At 43.3% G+C, this 14871-nt stretch overlaps 1 protein-coding gene across 1 annotated transcript in view; it reads right to left on the bottom strand.

Annotated features, from left to right (window-relative positions):
- Positions 1-1047: 1047 nt before the first annotated feature.
- Positions 1048-14871, bottom strand: part of LOC106939204 (sphingosine-1-phosphate phosphatase 1-like) — a 25451-nt gene continuing 11627 nt past the window's right edge. Inside the window, exons 2-3 of the mRNA XM_015021520.1 lie at positions 5814-5903; positions 1048-4019 (exon numbers count right to left, since the gene is read on the bottom strand). Coding sequence (XP_014877006.1) covers positions 3468-4019; positions 5814-5903 — 642 coding nt within the window. The 3' untranslated portion in view covers positions 1048-3467. The remainder of the gene's footprint in view (positions 4020-5813; positions 5904-14871) is intronic.

The raw sequence follows: 14871 nt of genomic DNA, 5'->3' as shown, positions 1-14871 counted from the left end.
GTGACAAACTGGAAGGTTGTCTATAAAAGCCAAAACAATAGGAAAAGCCCTTCAGTAGTTGTACGGTGGATTCCACTACACATGTGCAATTAAAGGAAACCTTAAATATATCAGTTTCATATATACCAGGGACAGTTCAGCATTTTTAATGTGAGGTTCTGTAAGATATACAAGATCACCGTCTTTAAACACACTGAAACACACTACACAAACAGTGTTGGGTCTTAAACAATCATGAACGTTTTCAGGCAAAGGAATAGAAGGAGTTAAAGGAAACTCTTTGGAACAAAGAACCACATCTGAACATTCAGTGGGTTAACAAAATAGTTTTAGCTTCTCCTGAGAAAGTCATTGCCTCATTTCTTTTTAATCTTTTACCTTTCAATTGGATTTTATTGCATGTGAAATTCATGAGGAAGTTTTCTAAAAGTGCCCTTGTTTCATTTAAAGAAATACTAAAACTGAAATTTTAACATCTTTATAAAATAACCAGGGATAATTTAGCTGTACAGAGTCGGGGGGGTATTAAAGGGACAGTTCAGTATTTTTAATGAGGTTCTGTTATTTTTAATGTGAGTCAGTATCTTACCTGTGGTAGATGATTTTATTGGTGTTCATTTAGTGAATACCAAATGAACACCAAATCTACAGTAGCTGGACCCAGAGGATGAAGCTAAATGCTAGTCAAGCAGAATTCTACCATCTAAAAACTAACAAAGCAATTTATGTTAACGATAATTTGAACGGTTATTTAAACAGAGACTGATAAAACTTACGATATGTACACTTCAGACTGTTCATTAGTCTCAGCCTCCAGCAAAATTAATCTGGGCTTTTAAAAATGATTGTGACGAGAAAGTTATAACCTTAACATTTTATGGTTGAAGATATGCTAAAACAGTGTTTCTCAACCCTGGTCCTCACCGCCCCCCTGTCCTGCATGTTTTAGGTGTTTCCCTTCTGCCACACACCTGAATTGTATCTCTGGTGATTAACAGGCTTCTGCAGTACTTGATGGTCATGCAATCATTTGAATCAGCTGTTCTGGAATAGAGGCACATCTAAAACATGCAGAGCAGGGGGCGATGAGGATCAGGGTTGAGAAACACTGTGCTAAAACATGTGACATTTTCACAAGATATGTTAGGTAAAACTAGGGTTATATTTTCATAAAGTTGTTCTAAAGAACAAACTTTCACTGTTTTTATGGCATTATCAGGAGTCTAACTATAGTGTAAATCTGTTTAGATTATGCTTCACATGCTCTGGTTTTTCAAAAAACAACTCAGCATGTTGGTTTTTGTTTGATTTGTTTAGGCTATTATGAAGCACAATCTAAACATCTATGCTGGAGCACATAGAACGAAGACATCACCAACTTTCTGCAGAGTCAGTCACTACAGACCTCCAAACTTCATGTGGCCTTCAGATTAGCCCAAGAACAGTGCACAGAGAGCTTCATGGAATGGGCTTCCATGGTAACCAGTTGCATCCAAGCCGAACATCACCAAGGACAATGTAAAGTGTCGGATGCAGTGGTGTAAAGATAGATACACATGATAGATATCATGTCATGACTATGTTGTTTTTGGTTGGGTGAACAAAATCCTGCTGAAGATCAGTAGCTGTAAGCAATCAGTAGCACACTGCTGGTGGATGTTTAGTGAAACACAGAGCACAAAGCTGACGTCGTTGTTTCTCCCTACATCCCGTGGGTGGTGCAGGTTGCTACAATCGATAGTAGCCACACAGGCACACCCGCTAGAAGGAAACAAACACACCCAGTACAACACTTTTATTCTATTGGCTGAGAGGTTGCTAGGCGACTGTGCCAAAAGGCAGTTCCATGTTTCGTAAGTGAGTGGAGAGTCCGAGCAGATACTAAGTGTGAGTGTGAAGAGTATAAGAGCTGTAACTCTTATTTTGAGTATAAGAGTTACACGTTTTGAGAAGAAAGACATGAAGTCCTGCTTTCAAAATGAAAATGTAAGCAAAAGTATTAAAAGTTTTGAGAACAAAAGACATGATATCCTGTTTTCAGCCTGAATATGTGTGCTCTTGAATTATGGCAGGAAAATGCTTCCAAGTGAGCAGAGTTTTACAAGCAAAGATTTGCTCCAAGCAGAGACTAAGTGTGAGCGCGAGGAGAAGCTTTGAGTACAATCATTACAAGTTTTAAGAAAGACATGAAGTCCTGCTTTCAAAATGAAAATGTAAGCAAAAGTGTTACAAGTTTTGAGAACAAAAGACATTAAATCTTGGTTTCAGAATGAACATGTGTGCTCTTGGATTATGGCAGAAAAATTCCCCCATTTGGCTAAGTTCTGTCAATGGCCAAAAATCTGTATAAAACTTAAATTGGAATATTAGAAAAAGCATAAGCGGTATCAGAAAGCTGGATCATCTGAAGATTTCTTAACATATTGTGTCTTGCTTAAAAGTCGAATGGAGCTTTTAGGTTGAAGTAGGCAGAAGTTGTGAACCATAAAAGAGCAAACGTTTTTGCTGAATTTTGTGGAATTCTGAAGAATTTCAATGCATTTCAATGGGGTTGAAATCTGGAAAAAATTTGTAATTGTATTTCAAAAAGTATAATAGTTGAATTTACCAAAAGTCATAGCAAAATGCTCCAGAAGAAGCAGAACATTTTGATATATGAATTGTTGAAATTCATATATAAACAATGGCAGAATTAGTTAAGTGCAGAAAAATGTATGGAACACTGAAAAATAATAATAAAGAGAAACACAATCTTAAGAAGTGAGAATGCCGAATGTATTCTTATTTGATTATACAAGGTGTTAAATAAATGTGGCTAAGCTGCATAGTCTGCATTTGATCTTATCATAGTGCCTAAGGTTAGGACTGTATGCTTGTATTTGAGGACAATTCTCCCAACTGGCCCCTAGGAGGAAGCACTTCACCCCAAGTTACCAACTGATCCAGTGTCGGGTGTGTTAATGTGAAGCACTTTGAATGGTCAATATGACTATGAAAGCACCAGGTCCAGGCATAGTCAGAGGCAATCTACTGCAGGTTAGATATTATCTGCTTATAACCTTTCAGCAAAACCTCTCATTAAAATTCTTGAACTATGTCTTTAAAAAGGCATCGGTGTGGTTATTTAGTGTAAAAAAAAAACCCACCAACATAGATAGGTTTGTCTTTCCACAGGTTCATCTTACAAAATACATCTTATAAAAGACAGTGCCACTTAAAAGACATTCTCCCTCACCCTCCTCCTTCTCCAGAGCTAACCTGAGTCTGTTGGAAAAAACAGCAGAAAGGTTAAGAAAGAGAGGAAGGAGTTCAGTGTTAAGGCTTTAATGCATCTCAGTCAGTTGTGGTCCTAACTTCCTGTGGAAGAGGAAAAAGTCTGGTTTTACATGGAGATGCAAAAACAGTATTGAAATGCTGGCTCTCCAATTCCTGGCTGGAGACTGACCATGCATTTAAGTTACATGCATTCATGCGTTCTCCACGTAGGCGAAGAGCAGTGGAACCAGGAAGAGCACACTAAAGCCCATGGTCCCATAAACAATGTAGCGGTACGGGAGTTCTACCTCCACATGCTGCCGGGCCTTCCTCAAGTCTGAGCTGGGCACCCTGAACAGCCAGCACACCAGTGGAATGGTGATGGCCTTCATCAGGGCCCGTATCGCCACAAGGACTATCACTCCCAGAACCAACCGCAGAATAGCGCTACACACCAGGCCGCCACTTACAGTAGGCACCATGAGAGGGAGCTGATCCGCCGTCAGGTCTGGCATCAAACCTAGGAGCTGGTTTACATGAGACGCCAGGGCCACGCCAGCACCCACACCCAGGATCTGAGCCGTGTCACCTCGAGAAGTGCTCCAGGTGTCCAGGGTGAATGAGAAGAGGGCCAGGGCCAGGGGTATGGAAACGATGACCAGCGGAGCGTAGCGGGAGCTCAGGTTGAAGCTGTCAATCATGTCCAATGCAGGGAGAAAGAAGAAGAGGATGAGGATGCTGTACAGGATGCCAGCGATGACGTCCTGCAGGGAAGAAGCACAGAAAGAATCTGTGAATCCACAGCATGACTGCTGTCTGCATGAAGCAGAGAAAACATACTGGGATGGGAATCTGAAAATTTTCCCTTGATTAGAAGTTCTACTAAAATCCTGCAAACTATGAAATGACCTTCCAACATTTTCAGCTTATAAATGCATAAACAGCTACTGTAATGCATCTTTTATGGTTTTCATGAGAGTCAGATCAAGCTTAGAAACACATGCTTTGGTACATTAAAGGAGGTAATATAGTAAATAATTTTCTGTTGGACTAAAAAGCCATCAAAGAAGTTCTGAGAGACCAAAAGAATCAGAGGTGGTTAAAATCTGAGTCAACAGCGCTGTTCTACTACACCGCCACTAACCGGTTCGGTCCCGTTCTGCCCCGGCCAGATTCATTTTCCATTAACAGATCCGGTGTGGTTCTGCCCGGCTGTTCTCAGATTTTCATACTTACTTCAAGGGTAATTCTAGCAGCACCGAGCAGGGTACAACACCAACACCATTTGATTAACAGCTGCTAATTGGCTCGTGATTTATGTCACTGAAAACTCCAAACATCATGTAGTTTAGCTGCGGATATGCCATCAAAGAGCTGCTCAGTATGAGGGGTTTAATTATGAGTTTAATCAGGAGCAGCACCTGAAAGACATGCAGTAAGTTTTGCAGCAGAATGACCATGAATTAGCAGCGCTGCTAGCAGCTCCTCTCTCTGAAGAATGGACAGTGATAAAAAAGAGAGAAACACTGCAGCTGTGGTCAGCTTTCTGATGGAGCTGCAGTTTTGCGCTGTTAGTTTGAAACACCAGAACTACATATTAACTTGTGATGTGAATTTTATTTTTAACGTGGATTTAAAAAAATAATTTCATGTGTGGCTATTAGTTTACATATTTTGACTGCTTTACCTAAATCCAAAAGGTTGCACATTTTAAAACATAAAGTGCCAGAATGTTTATAATATTTATATGTTCAGTTAGACTCAGTTATGAGTCTTTATCATTATGTTTGGCCAGCAATAAATTTCTATAAGACAAAATAAAATATCTGAGTTTATCTGAGTCCATCAGAACCAGAACCTTGAGGTTCTCCATTGCAGAGCGTTAACATCAGCAGAGTTGACCACAGCTGCTGCTGCTGCTCATGTCCCGCCCACAATAATGAGGAACAGACTGTATAATGGAAAAGCTCGCTATGTGGGGAAGGACTGAGCCCACATTAACTAGTTAGTGTGCGATGTGCTGGTGGAAAAGTGTCTTTAATGTCAGTGATAGGAGTTACTTCAAAAAGTCATGAACAGATAATTATGTTCTATACTTTGCTTGCATGCAGAAGGATGTTAACAGTGGTGATTGGTGAGCACTTCAGCATATTATATTCACATTCATATTCAAAAGTAATTTTTTGATCCAAAAGGGATATTAAATGTTGTTGTAATTCATTTCATTAAAGAGTCACTGTAGTTGGTGATGGCTTTGGGCAGCAAAAATCTATTGTAGCTCTTGAATTTGAAGATACCTCTGACTAAGACAGTCTCATGAAGAGATCAGGTTATCAATACTTTTTTGATTTTATCCAAAATCTTTATTTGCACCATTATCACAAGAGAATGTTTATTAATATTGGCATTTTGCGTCTCCCTAAGCATGTTCAGTTATGGCATGACGCATCGGCTAATGATTAATGTAATGTAAATAAACCACTGATAATTCTTCAGCTTTACTTGGGGCTGGAAGTGTCAAAGGTGGCACCATGTTTGAGACTGTGTGTGAGACATACCAGGACTGAGTGCATCCCCATGTAGATCCGGCTGGAACAGACCAACAGACACCAACAGAGAGCCAAGCTGAAGCCCAGGGTGTAAGGGTACTGCAGAGATGAGAGGAGGCACACTTCAACCGGGAGCATTTCTGATTAAAAGTTTATATAACCAGATGTTTTGGCCATAAGATGCACACAAGTAGTTGCACATGAGTTTAAATATCCTCAAACCCATCCTCATCCATGATCTGTTTCTTGTAATTACTATGTCTGAAAGTTCTTTGCAGGGATGCACCTAAGTTATTGCATTTAATACCACAACAAAGGCAAAAATAATTGCATTGAGGGTAGCTGGACTTTATAGAACCAGAAAAGGACATGAAAAGATGCTCAAGTAATTCAAAACATCAATCAGAAGTGTTAAACCTCTAATTAAAAAGAAAAGGAAATAGACATATTCACTACAACTGCTTGGGATTTACTTAAGAAGAAAAATGGAAGATGAGGGATTCTCAAGGTCAGCCTAGGGCATAAGCAAACTAAACGGCTGCTTAGGGAGGGCTGAGATAAGTTACCAAAGCAATGTCACAAAAAAGACTTATTCTTCAGGGACAGAAAAAGAATGAGGAAGAAGAGAAAAAAGCAAAGATCAAGGTATGTTTTCATGTGTCTTGGTAATGTGATGTTTATCAAAAAGAACTGAAGAGCTGCTAATAGAATATTAGTGTGATAACGACCTTGAACGGTCCAGTTCAACAGGAAAACAATTATCCTAGCATCTTTGTATTTCTGTGAAACTGGGTTCTAACTTTAAATTAGTTGATTAATGGTTTGCCCTATATGTTTGATGACAATAATTGAAACCTCTCAATGTTTGACCTTGTTTAGCAAAATGTTTTTACATCAGGCCACAATGGTTACATGTTGATTTATCAATGAGCTACTCTAAGCTGTAGTTGGCGATATGTTGTTTGCTGCTGAGCATAATAATTTGTGTGGCTAAAGCAAATATTATTTTTACATCAACATATAAGTTATGAAACTTCTCCAGGAGCTGTTAAAATTATGTGAAGGTAGAGAATCAGTCCAGTACAGGTCCACATTCTTTGGCAAGAAAGACTCACTTGGTATAAATTTAATGTTTAGCTATTGGAATAACTTAATAATTGAATAATTTAATCAAAGTGTATCATAAGTATATGTGTATATATTCTATGTTAAGAAGGGGCACACTAAATGCACTTATAGGGCTGATTCCCGATCTTTTTAAGCATTTTTTAGAGCCAAAAATGCTCTCAGATTTTGGCTGAGAGCATTTTATTTTCTCTAATATGCCGCTAAATATCACATGAAAGTCTCTGAGTTAGTGGGGTGACTATTGTTAACTGCAAACGTCAGGCATGCCTTGGTGGGTCAGTCTATGGAGTTTGCATGTTCTTCCTGTGTATGGGATAACCATGTAAGACAGTGGACCATGGACATGGTGACAGTTTTAAAAAATAAGTAAAAAGCATTTTTTTTTTTTAAATTAAAATAGCATACTGCAGCTTTAAATGTAGGTTCACACCAAACCTGGATGTAGGTTTGGTACTCTAGGAATTAGAGGGGACAATTTTTACTTTTAGTTCACTGCGATGTTCTATAAGCGTGAAAATGAATGAATGTTCTAAACATTGTTTGATTTCACTGCCTGTGTGGTGGGAGAAGCAGCAAAGGAGGGTCATTATGGTAGTTATTAATTCAGTCATTCTTTGTTTAAAAAGTGCAAATATTGTTGGATAATGAATGGCTTCAGTTAAATACTAACAATGAGGGAAATACTTATTTTTGTTTTATCATTCATATTCTCTGAAAAATGATATAAACTTCAGAAACTTTGCCAGGATATGTGAGCTAATGAATTCCTATTGTATTCTTACACTGAAAAATGTGTCCAACCTTGAATTGACAACATTTATTCAGTGAAGAAAATGTATTTATTTTCCTACCATGATGGGTGTAAACAATTTAAGTGTGCCACAGTGAAACTTTAATTGTTTTCCTGATACTTGAACTCCTCCACTTGGGGCAGGACATCCTGTCAGGATCTGTGTTTTTTCTGTTAATTTCGTTAGTCTTTTTTCTTTGTTTTGGTTTGAGTTTTATTTTTTGGAGCACTGTCATTCTTCTGGGCATCCATTAGATGCCGCCAGATGCAGAGCCCCTGATATGCTGCAGGGGTAACCCCGTGGCCACACCTGTGGCTCGTTTGGAGGGCGTGGATTTCAGATATAAGCAGCGGCTGAACGACTTCTCATTGCCTGAGTGTTAACTTACCTTGGTAACTATCGTTCCAGAGAAAGGCCCTCTGTTATCTGCTCCTTGCTAATTTCTTGTTGTCCTCCTCGCCAGGTGATCCTGTTACCTCCTCGTTGTTCCCTTGAGTGCTGTCTGCTCCGAGCTCAGAGTGAGCCTGTGATCCGTGCTGTCTGTGAGTTACCTTCCTCGTGTGTCCTCCCTCGACGACGCTGGCGATGTTACCGGTCGGACGCCACTTCCCGTGTGTTCGCCTCTCCCCCCTGTCTTCGGTCCGTCTCCAGTGGATTCCCCTTCGGGACGCAAGAGAAGGATCTGTCAGTCCAAGCCCGAACCCAGTCTGGAGAAAAGGTACAACTGGTCCAAGTCGGACTCCGCTCGTTCCGCCGTAACAAACCTGTCCGCTCTCCAACGAAGCTCCATCCTTCAGCGCTCTGCTCGCTAACTCGCCGTCATATCAAGTAAGAACCTGTTCGATTCACTCCTGGAAAATACTCACCTTCCTCCTCTAACCATCTGCCTCTCGTTGACAGTAAGACGACACGGTCATTCGCTCCAGCATCCATTTCCTCTCCCCATTTTCCCCCTGGATTCAATACTCATTATTATTGTTCACTACTCTGACTCTTCTGGTTGTGTTCTTGCATGTGGGTTCGAAAACTGAATACCAACATGACAGAACACTCAGGCCAGATCACGACCTCCGCAGACTCGATCAGAAGAGCCTTATCTGATCAATACACTTTAATTCAGTCCCATGACTCGGCGTTAAGAGAACTAGGGAACCGCCAAGCAGAAACAAACCGTCGACTATCCGAACTTTCTACTTTTCTGCAGAATTCAGTACAACAGGTTCCTAACCACTCTCCTGCTCCACCAGCAACTCCAGATCCGCCCGTCCGTTCCGGATTTTCAGAGGTCCGCCCAGCCACACCGGAGAAATTTTCAGGTGACATTAAGAAAGTTAAAGGATTTATACTCCAATGTACAATTGTATTTAACCACTCTCCACAAAGTTTCCCGCATGACGAGGCAAAAATATCTTTCGTGTTATCCTTGACGGGTTGAGCCTTAGAGTGGGCAGAAGCCCGATTCATAACTGCAGCTAATTATGGATGTACAGCTTCTGAGTTTCTAACCGAATTAAAACAAGTATTTTGCCAAGAAACCAAAAAGTCGTCCGCTTCCAGAGATCTACATGGGCTAAAGCGGGGCCAGAGAAGTGTTTCAGATTTCGCCATAGACTTTAGAATTAAAGCTGCTGCTTCTGGCTGGAACGCAGCTGCTCTCAAAAGCGCCTTTTTTCATGGGCTAAAGGATGAACTTGCTACGCTGGATGAGCCAGACTCACTGGATGAATTTATAAAGTTGGATAATCGTATCCACGCTAGGGAACAAACCCACTGAGTTTTTTCCCCTTGCGTCTCTGACCAGTAGTCGTGCATTCATCTCCTTTCTCCCCAGCTCAAGAACCCGAACCCATGCAATTGGGGGACACGAGGCTCACACCCGAAGAGCGCCAAAGGAGGATGCGCTCCCGGCTCTGTCTCTATTGTGGCGAGCCAAACCTTGTGATCGCCAACTGTCCCGTCCGTTTAAACCCGCAGGTCTGGCAGTGAGAGCGGGGAGACTGCCGGAACCATCCTCAACCAAACCCCGTTTCATCGTTCAGCCACTTTATTCCACCCCAATGATTCACTTTCCTTGTCGGCTCATCGATTCAAGTTGCGAACAAAATTTAATCTGTTCTGAAGTTATTCACCAGTTCTGTCAAGGTGGAACGCCTGCCAGTTCCTCTCCGTGTCTCTGCCTTGGACGGGAAGAATCCATCGACTTCGTTACCGGACTCCCTGTGTCTAAAGGTATGACCATAATCGACCGTCTTTCCAAAGCCTGTCATCTCATTCCTCTTCGCAAATTACCTACTGCTGCTCAGACTGCCATGTTTCTTATAAAGCATGCGTTTAAGCTTCACGGGATTCCCCAGGAGATCCTCTCAGATCGTGGGCCCCAGTTTGTCTCGCGGGTCTGGCACCAGTTCTGCTCCGCTCTAGGAGCCAAGGTGGCTCTCAGCTCTGGATACCATCCCCAAACCAACGGGCAAACGGAGCGCATGAACCAGGAGCTTGAGGCCACCCTGCGATGTCTCACCTCCACCAACCCCGATGACTGGGCCCAACACCTTCCGTGGGTAGAGTACGCACACAACAGCCACATTTCTGCAGCTACTGGTCTGTCTCCTTTCGAAATAGTCCTGGGTTATCAACCACCACTCCTACCTTCTGACGAGTGTAACACATCGGTCCAGCATCACATCCACAGAAGCCATAAGATCTAGAACGATACCATCTCCACTCAACACATCTACAGTTAATAAACGACAGGCAGGCCGACAAACCCCTGCCCCGACGTACTCCGTAGGTCAGAAGGTATGGCTGTCGACACGTGATGTTCCCCTTAAGTCTATGTCAAAGAAGTTGTCTCCCAGGTTCATTGGCCCCTTCAAGGAGACTTCGACTCCCTTCGTCTCTGCGCATCCATCCGACCTTCCATGTATCCCAGATCAAGCCCGTCCTATCCAGTGAACTTTGCCCTCCAGCCGAACCCCCTCCACCCACCTGTGACATAGATGGCCATCCGGCCTTCACCGTCTGCCGGATTGTTGCCTCCCGGCGGCGAGATCGGGGCCACCAGTACCTCGTCGACTGGGAGGGCTACGGGCCAGAGGAACGCCTGAGTGTTAACTTACCTTGGTAACTATCATTCCAGAGAGGCCCTCTGTTATCTGCTCCTTGCTAAAAAACTGAATACCAACATGACACATCGTCCTCAACCCAAAGAAGGCACTCTATACTTTTCTGGCTCATTTATTTCTATAGCTATGAATTTTTATTTTATTAAGATGATAAAAAGAATCTTGAACAATGATCAACAGGTTTTGCATGTCATTCAACACACTGTCTTGGTTTTCTCATCCAGGGTGTCAAACACAGACACTCGCAGACGCACGCACACAAATAATACACATGCACAATAAAGTACAGGTAATATTAGCTTGGATGACTAGTGTTTGCTAACTTTGAAGAAGGCTAATATGTTGATTCGTGACAATGATGCTGTCACAGTACTCATGGACACACAAACACATTTGTGAAATAAAAAGATGCTGCTTAACGGAGTTCTTGCTGTGAAAAATATTTTTCAGGGGTGACACTTAAGTCTCAGTGCGTTTGGTTCACAGAAATGTTTTCCTGACAGTCACAGTTGGTAAGAAAGATTCCCATTAAATTTCATAAGTAATGAATGCAGGACATTTTGGACCCACTCATGGAAGAATGGGGTAGTAACAAAACATGCTATTTCTTAAAATAAGATTAAAAATTTGAATTGCATGATATTAGTAACATGTTTCTTGAATACCTGGAATATGAAGTGATAACTTTTCATTACAAAAAGATGACCTCACCAGGTCAAAAAGGACCCACTTATGCATCAGAGGGTTTAGAAGAAGCAGAAGACACTCCAATATTTCCACAGTGGGCAAGACTAGGGAGTTGTCTAAAGATGTCAGGGACAAAACTGTTGACCTACACAAGGCTGAAATTACTTAAGAAGCTGGATGAGAAGGTGACAACTGTTGGTGCAATTATTTGGAAACGAAAGAAGTACAACATGGCAACGACCCAAAACATACAGCCAAGGAAACAAAGACTTGGCTCCAGAAGAAGCATATCAAGGTGATGGGATGGCCTAGCCAGTCTCCTGACCACAATCCTCTTGAAAATCTATGGAGAGAGCTGAAGCTTCGCATTTCTAAACACATGCCTAAAAACCTCAAGGATTAACAGATGATCTGCAGAGAGGAGTGTGCCAAAATTACAAATTTTATTTTAAAAAAAAACTACAAGAAACATCTGACTACTGTGCTGGTCAACAAGGGTTTTGCTTCCAAATATTGAATTGTTTCACTGGGGAGGTGTTAAAATAGAGCTGGCATACAATCATAAAATGTTCTTTGGAAAAACGTTTTTGAAATCACTGGATATTTACATTTGTCTTAATATAATTTGTTTGAGGAAGCAAAGGTTTTTGTTTATCTAAAAGGAACTCATTGTATTTTTCTGAGATTAATGAAAAACCTATAATATGCATTTCATGCATTTCTTCAGAAGAATACCTTATAGCAGAGGTTCCCAAACTGTGGGGCACGCCCCCTAAGGGGGACGCCGTGTCATTGCAGGGGGGCGCGGGAAGCCGTCNCCGCAGACTCGATCAGAAGAGCCTTATCTGATCAATACACTTTAATTCAGTCCCATGACTCGGCGTTAAGAGAACTAGGGAACCGCCAAGCAGAAACAAACCGTCGACTATCCGAACTTTCTACTTTTCTGCAGAATTCAGTACAACAGGTTCCTAACCACTCTCCTGCTCCACCAGCAACTCCAGATCCGCCCGTCCGTTCCGGATTTTCAGAGGTCCGCCCAGCCACACCGGAGAAATTTTCAGGTGACATTAAGAAAGTTAAAGGATTTATACTCCAATGTACAATTGTATTTAACCACTCTCCACAAAGTTTCCCGCATGACGAGGCAAAAATATCTTTCGTGTTATCCTTGACGGGTTGAGCCTTAGAGTGGGCAGAAGCCCGATTCATAACTGCAGCTAATTATGGATGTACAGCTTCTGAGTTTCTAACCGAATTAAAACAAGTATTTTGCCAAGAAACCAAAAAGTCGTCCGCTTCCAGAGATCTACATGGGCTAAAGCGGGGCCAGAGAAGTGTTTCAGATTTCGCCATAGACTTTAGAATTAAAGCTGCTGCTTCTGGCTGGAACGCAGCTGCTCTCAAAAGCGCCTTTTTTCATGGGCTAAAGGATGAACTTGCTACGCTGGATGAGCCAGACTCACTGGATGAATTTATAAAGTTGGATAATCGTATCCACGCTAGGGAACAAACCCACTGAGTTTTTTCCCCTTGCGTCTCTGACCAGTAGTCGTGCATTCATCTCCTTTCTCCCCAGCTCAAGAACCCGAACCCATGCAATTGGGGGACACGAGGCTCACACCCGAAGAGCGCCAAAGGAGGATGCGCTCCCGGCTCTGTCTCTATTGTGGCGAGCCAAACCTTGTGATCGCCAACTGTCCCGTCCGTTTAAACCCGCAGGTCTGGCAGTGAGAGCGGGGAGACTGCCGGAACCATCCTCAACCAAACCCCGTTTCATCGTTCAGCCACTTTATTCCACCCCAATGATTCACTTTCCTTGTCGGCTCATCGATTCAAGTTGCGAACAAAATTTAATCTGTTCTGAAGTTATTCACCAGTTCTGTCAAGGTGGAACGCCTGCCAGTTCCTCTCCGTGTCTCTGCCTTGGACGGGAAGAATCCATCGACTTCGTTACCGGACTCCCTGTGTCTAAAGGTATGACCATAATCGACCGTCTTTCCAAAGCCTGTCATCTCATTCCTCTTCGCAAATTACCTACTGCTGCTCAGACTGCCATGTTTCTTATAAAGCATGCGTTTAAGCTTCACGGGATTCCCCAGGAGATCCTCTCAGATCGTGGGCCCCAGTTTGTCTCGCGGGTCTGGCACCAGTTCTGCTCCGCTCTATGAGCCAAGGTGGCTCTCAGCTCTGGATACCATCCCCAAACCAACGGGCAAACGGAGCGCATGAACCAGGAGCTTGAGGCTACCCTGCGATGTCTCGCATCCACCAACCCAGATGACTGGGCCCCAACACCTTCCGTGGGTAGAGTACGCACACAACAGCCACATTTCTGCAGCTACTGGTCTGTCTCCTTTCGAAATAGTCCTGGGTTATCAACCACCACTCCTACCTTCTGACGAGTGTAACACATCGGTCCAGCATCACATCCACAGAAGCCATAAGATCTAGAACGATACCATCTCCACTCAACACATCTACAGTTAATAAACGACAGGCAGGCCGACAAACCCCTGCCCCGACGTACTCCGTAGGTCAGAAGGTATGGCTGTCGACACGTGATGTTCCCCTTAAGTCTATGTCAAAGAAGTTGTCTCCCAGGTTCATTGGCCCCTTCAAGGAGACTTCGACTCCCTTCGTCTCTGCGCATCCATCCGACCTTCCATGTATCCCAGATCAAGCCCGTCCTATCCAGTGAACTTTGCCCTCCAGCCGAACCCCCTCCACCCACCTGTGACATAGATGGCCATCCGGCCTTCACCGTCTGCCGGATTGTTGCCTCCCGGCAGCGAGGTCGGGGCCACCAGTACCTCGTCGACTGGGAGGGCTACGGTTCAGAGGACCGTTCCTGGATCGTTTATTTTGGACTCTACCCTTATTAGGGATTTTGAGGACTCGCAGCCCTCGTCCTCTGCTCGGCCGCCAGGTGGCGTCCGTTGAGGGGGGGTTACTGTCAGGATCTGTGTTTTTGTTTTGCTTTTCTTTTGGTTTGAGTTTTTGTTTTGTTGGAGCTCCATCCTTCTTCTGGGCATCCTCTAGATGTCGCCAGAGGCGAGCCCCTGGGAGGCTGCGGGGGTAACCCCGTGGCCACACCTGTAGCTTGTTTGGAGGGCGTGGATTGCAGATATAAGCAGCGGCTGAACGACTTCTCATCGCCTGAGTGTTAGCTTACCTTGGTTATCCTGTTGCCGCCTCGCTGTTCCTTTGTGTGCCGTCAGCCCTGGGCTCAGAATGAGCTCTTGATCCTCGCTGTCTGTGAGTTACCTTCCTCATGTGTCCTCCCTCGACGTTGCCGGTCGGACGGCACCCCTCGTGTGTTCACCTTCCCCAGTCTTC

This window comes from Poecilia latipinna, unplaced genomic scaffold (assembly GCF_001443285.1).
Source record: "Poecilia latipinna isolate Pla-1442-1.1 unplaced genomic scaffold, P_latipinna-1.0 Scaffold2800, whole genome shotgun sequence".
Taxonomy (NCBI): Eukaryota; Metazoa; Chordata; class Actinopteri; order Cyprinodontiformes; family Poeciliidae; genus Poecilia; species Poecilia latipinna.
Note: the sequence above shows the minus strand (reverse complement) of the source record. Positions and strands in the feature narration are given on the sequence as shown.